The sequence below is a fragment of the Gavialis gangeticus genome, unplaced genomic scaffold (genome assembly GCF_001723915.1).
Source record: "Gavialis gangeticus isolate Ggan-Ray unplaced genomic scaffold, GavGan_comp1, whole genome shotgun sequence".
Classification (NCBI taxonomy): domain Eukaryota; kingdom Metazoa; phylum Chordata; order Crocodylia; family Gavialidae; genus Gavialis; species Gavialis gangeticus.
The window spans coordinates 6,633,759-6,642,590 of NW_017728973.1; the positions used below are offsets into that span (position 1 = coordinate 6,633,759).

Below are 8,832 nucleotides of genomic sequence, written 5' to 3' on the forward strand. Positions count from 1 at the left end.
GGGGGGCGGCGGCGCCGCGGCGGCGCTGGGGGCCGCGCTCAGTGCCAGCAAGACCAAGACCAAGAAGAAGCACTTCGTGTGCCAGAAGGTGAAGCTGTTCCGGGCCTCTGAGCCGCTGCTCAGCGTCCTCATGTGGGGCGCCAACCACACGGTGAGCCGCCCCTCCCCGCCCGGCCCGCCTCCCCCGCACCGGGGCCTTCCCCTCCGCCCTCCACCTCCGGGTCCGGCCCCCTTCTCATCATTCTAGGATCGGGGGCCTCACCCCGGGAGCAGGGCCATCCTTTCTCCATTCCAGGATCGGGGCCCTTCCCTCTCCCCCCGCCCTAGGATCAGGCCCCTCACCCCAAAATCAGGGCCTTCCCATCCTCCTGTCCACCCCAGGATCAGGGCGCTCTTCTCCTTCTCTTCATACCAGGATCACTGTGGTCCAAGATCGGGCCCCTCCCTCAGTCTCATGCTCCCCCAGGCTGGAAGCCCCCTCCTCCCTTGCAGGGGCTGGGAGCCCAGAGCCCCCCCCAGTGCTTGGTGGACAGTCTGAGGATGATGCCCCCCATCCAACCCTACCTCCCTTCCCTATCCCTGCCCCAGCCCTGGGATCCAGCACCTCCTTGCCTTCCTCGAAAGCAGTGCCCCACCTTCATGCTGTGGGGGCGAGGGGATGCAGGGCTTGCCCCCTGGTACTGTGGGCTCCCCATGTCTCCAGGCACTGGGGCTTGTCCCTGGCCTGTTGCCGCCAGGGATGGTCTGTCTCCTGGTGCCTTCAGCATCCCCCTGCAGCAATGACCCTAGTGTTCTCCCTGTCCCCTCAGGGCCCCTGTAGCTTTAGGTGTCTCCAGTTTTTCTGGCTTGTAGCCTCCTGTGAGAGGCTACCCCCACAAGGAGACCCCCTGCACCCTCCACTTCCAGTGATCCCCATTGTTCTCGGTGCCCTCATGGGGGAGTCTTCTGGCCACAGGCTGACCCAGGGACCCTGTTCCTCGGGCTCCTCGAGCATCCTCAGTAAGGTCAGCTACAGGAGTTGGAAACCCAGGGGCCTGTTCATTCCTACCACCAAACCCAACTCCTGCCCAAAAGATAAAGCTTCTGACTGATCCTACCACCCCTTGAGCCCTCAGTGCTGATAATCTGCAGGGTAAACCCCAAGTGACACCACCTCCCAGAGCAGTGGAGCCACCTAGTACCCCCCTCCCAGAGTCAGTTTTCCTATGACATGGGTCGATATATGCTGTAGGGAACAGAGAATGTGTGAGCATCTGTGAAGAGCTGAGCAGACACCTCCCAGTCACCTTTGAATCCTGCCTTTTGTGCTGTCAGTATGTTTCTCCATAAACTTTCTCCCTCTGCTCCTCTGATGGCACCCAGAAATCTTGCAACATTCTCCTCACATGCTTGATGAGCTGGATGGATTAGAAATGATTGCCATGTGGCTGCGGGTGATATATTCTGTAGCAGCAGTTAAGAAATCTGAAATCTGTTGTGATGGTATATTCTGTTGGGTGCAGAATGCCAGGAACCTTTCTCCTTCCTAATTTAGCATATGTATTTTGATAGTTTAGGAACATGCATTCCTTAGTATCAAACAGAAGCTTTCCTGGAGAGAGAGCAAGAACCTGAGAGAGCTATTCCTGCAGAATTGAAATGTTCATTTACAAATAAAATCAACCCCCTAGCTTAGTTGGTGATGAAGAAAACCTCCTAGGTGTGATACAATGCAATGTTGTCTTCCGGATCCTGAAGACACTCCAGTGATCTTTTTGCTTAGGGTTTTGCTTCAGAAGTAGTAGAGTGGTATTAGCAAGACTTACTTAATAGCCCTGTAGGTGAAACTGATAACTGGATCCTGGGCAGTTTTGGTTACTGCCTCATAGTGGCTTTGGAGGAGTTGCTAGGGGAACTTGTTGGGCGGTAGCTACTTTTTTGTGTCAACCTCTGGGCTGGTAAATGTATACTGGACTTTTTTCATGCCCACACATTGTAACATCACACTGAAATCTAATTAACACTGGCTTGACACTGCCAGTCTCATCCGGGAAGAGGAAGGTGGGCTGTGAGTTGTGCGTGGACATTATGCTAGTAATGGGATTCTCTTGGTGGCATGTTATGATGAAACTTCTGCTAGAAGCTGAGGCTGCATCCTGTAGGGCCAACAAGGGTTAGAAAATAGCAGCTGTGACCTCCTCGCTCTCGGACAAACATCCGGGACCGTGCGAGAAATACTTGTCAGTTCATTTTGATCTTACTCTGTGTCACTGGCTTTGTTGCTGGTACATGATGACATGGGTTGGGTTAAGTGCTAGAAAGGTGGGTGCCCAGTTTGGCTACTATACAGCAAGTGGGCTGTGATCTAAATTGGTTCTATTTCCTTGACAGATGAGCTGTTGCTTGTATTTGTGGACTCTGGGGTGATGGCACTGCAGCAGGGTTGGTAGGTGAGACGGATTAATTTAAGGTACTTGTAACAGATGAGTTAGACTGGTCCTTCTCACATTGCAACTGTGTGTGAACAAGGCCACTTGCAAATGCTAAAGGCCAGATGAAATTTTGTACAGTTGTCCAGCACTGAACAAATAGCAATAGGAAGGTGCCTCTCTATTTTACAGTTGGACAGTAAATCTGTGCAGCTTTTAAGGTGACATGCACATGCAAGTGGTTGGTGGAAGGCTGATGATGCTTTATGCGAGGCGTGCCACTTTCTTTGCAGACTAGCCCATGGCTGGACACCTAACTCATGTCTTCACTGAGGGCTCCTTAAGTTCAGGGACTGAGATGTGAGTGAGGCATATGGTGAGGGGTTTGATTAATCACAGAATCTAGAATCATAGAGAAGTGCTGGAAGGGACCTCCAGGGTCATCTAGTCCAACCCTCTGCCTGAGGCAAGATTGTCCCTATCCAAGCCAAACTTGCGTCTACTGTCTGGCTACCTATTTAAATGTACCACACAACTTCCAGACTGCTGTCCCAGGTGGAATGTGGCACAGCACGATATGTTGGAGGGATTCCCTGTAAGCTAGGCTCTTTGCTTGCTTATTCCACGGTCTTGGTTGCAGGGCATGTCCCCAGGTGGGCAGCAGGCTGCATGGGGAGGGTTGCGTCTTTCTGATACAGAAGCATTGAAACAAAGTCAGGTGGAATCTGGCAGGCCATCCATGCCGAACTACCCGGAGTGTCTTGCTGGGCATGGTTGTACTGGTTGCCTGCAGCACCAGGAATGATGTCTCGGATGCAGCTGATTTGGTAAGAAGCCACAAGCCTTACAGCTACTAATTTCCCAAGGGTTTCTGCTTCTCTCTGCCAGGCTGGTGTACAGGCAAGATGCCATGTTCCCCATGAGAAGCTGGATCTAAATTTTACCCCAAAGTCCCTACTCTCTGGGGGAGTCAAGTGAGACTTCTTCAGCAGTTCCAGATGTATTCTGAAACAGGTTTTTCTTAAGTATGAAAATAACCTTGATGCATTAGCCTCTGTGGAATTATAATTTTGTGACTGTGGAATAAAAATCTTAGCTGGAAGTTTCTGTTGAAATGATGTGAGAGAGCCACCAGAGTTGACAGTGTTGCTGTCATCCTTGGGTTTCAGAATCAACACCTTGCTGAAATGAATAGGGCAGTTCTCACCTCGGTGCTTGTTCACACTGTATGCAGCCTCAGTCCATGTGTGTTGTAAAGGTTTTCTTTACATCTCTAAGGGCTAGAAATATATACTTTTTCAAAAGCCCCTTCATTTCTGAAGCACAATTTCGAGGGATGAATTCTTTGGCCATGAAATAGGTGAGGCCCTGCCTGTGGGAGAAGTCCTTCTGGGAGCATCAGAATCCATTGACACAATCAAGATTGCAAGGACATGCTAAAACGGTTCTGTCAAAAAAGAGTTGTCAGGGACTGATCAGACAAACAATGCCTTTATGCAAGCCATCTCCTGTAGCGAAGAAATACCCTCGGGTTCATTTACTGAGTCTGGCAACGGTTCGGTTCTGCCTTATGTTTGAACAGGCTTGTTCGCAGCTGGTGTGAATACAGTGTGTGGTGGGTCTGGAGAAGATCAAGAGTGGCTGATTTGTTTGTAGGTGTTGTTAATGCATGAACAGGTTTAAACAAGAATCCTGGCTTTGTCCAGTGCTGGCTGTCTTGATCCGTGGCTGAATCAAGTGGGTCTGCCAGATGTGAACTATGATATGGTACCTTAGTAGTTCCCAGCCACATGCAGACAGGAATGAAGTGCATTTGGCTTCTGAGACTTGAACCAGGAAGCTGGTTCTGTACCTCAGTAACATGTAAACCTGCAGAAAGGAGAAGTGGGTGGAGCCAAAAAGGTTCAGACACTCGGGTTGCAAATAGCTTGCAAGCTGCTGAGTTGTGTTTGAAGAACGGATCGTGGCTGAGAACAGGGTTTTTGAAGATGCTGTTGTCATGGCTTTTGGAGAAGAACAGAAAATTCAGGTTCTTATTACTGGGTGTTCATATAGTGTCCCTCTTTGATTGTGTATGTGGACATATGTAGATGAGATTAGAAGTAGGCATTGAATTGTGATGGTTTGGGGTGGGAGGGGTTAGCTACACTTGACTGAGCAACAGTACTGTATGCAGCTGGTGAGACTAGTGTAGTTACAAGGTGGTAGTTAGGCTGTGGGGTAGGATCCTAGTGTTTACCTATGGAGTTGGAGTGTGATGCTGGGGTGTGTCTGCTTTTGTTACTACACATTGGACAGCTGTGTGCTGATTATGTCAACTTGTTTAGGTGATAATCTATCAACCAGAGCTTGTGGCTGTGTGGGAACATGGTGGCAAAAATGGCTTCTGGAAGCAAGTGTATCTCTGTCAAAATGGGCAGATCTCTTGCACTGTGCTTGTGACAACCCCCCAGTTCCACAATTTTCCTGTGCTGATTGAAGCTCCCAGAGCTGGAGTGCTGTGCACCCAACCAGGGCAGAGGGCAGCTGTTTGGTATTCAACCCAAGAAGCAGTAATTTGGCTTTGCAGCTGCCTTTCCCATCTCTGCATCACTGCTTTTGGCATTGCCATATAAATTCTGGCCAAAAGTGCATCTGCCAAATAGTGTGTTTTGAAACCGTTTAAACCGATGTACTCAGACATGCCTATATCTGTCACTTCCCTGCTATATTCTGTCTGCAGTTGACATTTAGGAAGGGCTGCAAAAGGGAATGTGACTGGCCTTGATGCTGGCGATCAGTGGATCTCAACTTTGTTATAATTGCTGTGACCTGGAAACTCTGAGATACTGAGAGGAGCGAAGGGACAGTATTAGGGCATCAGTATCAGACTTGGGAGACCTGGATTTAGCTCTTTGCTCTGCTATTGAGGAGGTATCGAATGACCTTGGGTGAGTCAGCCACCCTGTGCCTCTGTTCCCCCACCTGTAAAAGATGTTCCCATCAAAACATGCAAGTTCTTTCAAGTTAGGCCAGGCTGAGGGAGACCTCCAAGGAAAACCCAAGGTACTTCAGGAAGAGATGTATCCATTTTCACTGGGAGATGCCATTCTTCCTGCAGTGTGCCAGGGTGAAGCCACCTCTGGGATGAGATGTAGAGGCTAGCCCTTGATTGCTTATGGTTATGAAGAACTCGGCGGTGTTTTTATTCTCCTGCGTACCTGCTTCTGGAGTGCTGTGTCCAGCTGTGGACGCCATGCTCCAGGAAAGACATGGAGAAGTCCAAAAGAGTTCAGAGACACCGAGGAAAGCAATTGGAGGCCTAGGAAATAGGACATGCAGGGAAAGATTGGAAAGTTTGGGCCCCTTTAGTTTGGAGAAGAAGGGGATAGTAGGGCTTTGTTTTAAAAAGGGCAGTGTCCAGTTGTTCTCTATAGCCACAAGGGACAGGACAAAAAGTAATGAGCTGAAATTGCAACAACAGAGATTTAGGTTGGATATTAGGAAAAGCTGTTTCACTGGAACAGGTTCCCTCGGGAGGTGGTAGAGTCTCCATCACTGGAAGTTTAAGTGTGGATTAGACATGCTTGGCTTGGCTGGTTTGGACTGGGGTCATCCCTTCTTGAGCAGGATGTTGGACTAGATGCCCTCTTGAGGGTCCTTTCAGGCCTTCCCCTCTTCCCCATTTTCTTTATACTTCTATAAGTGATTACTCTAATTCTTGAGCCGATCCCCTGCCTCTCTGGTTTCATAATTATACAGTGCTGCTTGCTTTTCCCCTAACCATTGGGCAGTATTTATGTTGAGCGGCTGTTGTGTCACACTCCAGATGTGGTTTGTTCTTCTCCCCATTTATCTTTTACCTAGCTCCTTGGGGAGATGGGTCATAAAACTTAACTAATGTTCAGAAAGCTTTTTTTTCAGGTGCCTGGCTGAAAGGCACTGGAGGGGAACAAAGTATTTTTATTTTCCTGAATTAATTCCTGCTGCAAAGAATCTTAGCAAGTAGGCTTAGATACTTCTGTCAGTTGGACCTTGTTAGTAAACAAATTGCATTTTCCCATCAATTTACTAATGGTAATTGCCACTTTGAGGCTAGAGTCAGGTTTTGAAATAAAATTATGCTTGTCCTGTTTATTCTTAGACCAGCTGTCCCTGAACAGCGCAGATTATTGATGCGTCTTTTATTGACTAAGAAATCACCCTTAGTAGTAAAGATGAATTGCCCACTGTGAATAAACCTTGAATCCTATTGATTAGCGCTGCCCAGGAATTCAAATTCAAGGCCTGAGAGAAGAGGGCCAAACTGATGTATTTACAAAGTGATAGAAGTGTTGTATGAAGGAGGCAATTGCAGATCCTAATTAAGGGTATTGCACTTACTTGAAGGGGGGTGAAACCACACAAGAAATGTTTTTCTCTTCTTTGCAGAGAATTATCTGTCTGATGTTGTCTAATGGAGATGGTGTCAAATGATTTGGCCTAAAATGTGACCTGTTTTTCAATTCTGTCAGCTGTCTTTCAGATTGGCAGGTATCTGATTTCAGCCAAGCTATCCATCATGGGGATGACAGGCATGCATCATCCTATTTTAATCTGAATTGTGTGGGGCAGCAAAGGGATTGGCCTGGCTAAATTAGCAGTGTCCTTTACCCAAACTCCCTTGCTATCCAGGCTCAGGGGAGAGTCCCTGGTTCCATTCAGGTCTTTTTTTGCTGCATTGTCACACCTGGCAAGGGAATAGGAAGCTCAGAGGTGCCATAGAGAGGTATAATTGCCCACCCAGAGTAACGAATGTCAAGGCTTTCCAAGGCCAGGTCACTTTTGTAGGTTCTCCAGGCTTGTAATACAGGCTGCAAACAAATAACTCAGAGGGGCCAATAGTGTCTGGATATTTTAAAGGGAAGGTGCACATGAAGACCACAAGAGTGGCCCTATTTGGTCAGCCCACAGGTCCATCTAGCCTAGTATCTTACATGTCACTGTGGCAGAGAGCAGATGCTCAGAGGAAGAATACGTATGCAGGGCCCATCCAGAATGATCTGTCTCCTGCTCCTCTTCCCCTTACAACTTCCAGCAGAAAGACCAGGTTTCTGCTTCTGAAGACCCTGTGGTCTAGGTCAGTGGCTCCCAAACTCTTTGGATCAGTGGATCACTTTGTCTTTGATGTGTCACACCCTTATCAACCAACTTTCAACTGAAAGCACTATGATGGCATGCATGGTCCAGTTCTGTTTGTGAACCACCTGCAGACCATGTACTGTGGCCCTGTGGGACGCTAGGAATCTCTGCTGTAATCTGGACCCAGTGGTCTAGGCAGACGCACTGTGGCAGGGCTTCTGAAGCAACACATGTATTGGCAGGCAAACTACAGCAAGTCTGTTTGGCAGCACTGGCTACCACAGGCACATCACTTCTGCTCCTCTGGTTTCTGCACTGGCTTCCTATGGGATAGAGAGGTCAGGGTCTTGGGTCCTTATCTTCCCAGTGCTCCATGTTCTGGGCCCAGAGTTTCTAAAAGCTCCCCTTAAGCTCCAGGATGCAGACTGCAGTCAACAGCCCTGTTCCTCTGGCACAAAGGAACATACTGAAATAAGAGTAAAGCTCCTCTGTATGGGAGATGGGGCATTGTGGGGAGAAGGGTGTTCCAGACCAGGGAATGAATTCCCCCTGACCAAAAGGGGAAGATGTTGCAGATCCTAACTTCTGCTCCATTTTTGAAGGGACGTGTCTTTGTCCCTGCCTTGTCTCATGTAAATTAACACATTCAAGTATGTAACACATGCAAGGATGTAATACAGTCTCTGGTGTGTGCTCCTTCTTCCCTCCCCTAGGGAGAAGGTGAGAGGACAAATGCTTACCAGAGGTTAGGTGCATCTTTGACGCGCTCCTGGAAGGAGCTCAGATGCTACAGTGATAAATGTGATAGGAGAGTGCAGAGTAGAATAGCCAGTCTTGGTAGATCCACTTGGTAGATTCAGACAAGATCACCTAACACCTGCTGTAGCACTTATCTGACAGGACAGGGCATAGCAACCCCTTTGAAAGACATGTAGGCTGTGTCTAGATAAGTGCAGCTGTGCAGTCTGCAGCACCACATACCGCACATTCAGGTGTTCTGCATGCTGCAAGGTTGTGGGGGAGTGTTGACCCCAGGAGATCCTGGGGTCAAAAAAACCTGCATAAAAAAAAATAATTGGAGCAGTGCACACAGGGACAGTGCGTGCCACCCAAAACCAGAGCCTGGCCTGCTGGAGCCACGCTGGCTACCAGCCAGGCTCTGAGAAGCATGATCGTTGCTGCTGCAGCCCCAGGATCTCAGGTAAGGCTGCTGGGGACAGCCCAGTGCTGGCTCCAGCCTCCCCTACCCCACCTGGGGTAACTTGCTGCACACCAGAGGGTGCGTGGCACAGGTGTTCCCTGGGGACAAATAGCAGTGGCACAA

The 8,832-nt window shown here is 48.9% G+C and overlaps 1 protein-coding gene across 1 annotated transcript in view; it reads left to right on the forward strand.

Moving 5' to 3' along the window:
- Positions 1-6: 6 nt before the first annotated feature.
- Positions 7-8,832, forward strand: part of PIP4K2B (phosphatidylinositol-5-phosphate 4-kinase type 2 beta) — a 40,071-nt gene continuing 31,245 nt past the window's right edge. The window contains exon 1 of the mRNA XM_019507590.1: positions 7-151. Within this exon, the coding sequence (XP_019363135.1) occupies positions 131-151 (21 nt within the window). The 5' untranslated portion in view covers positions 7-130. The remainder of the gene's footprint in view (positions 152-8,832) is intronic.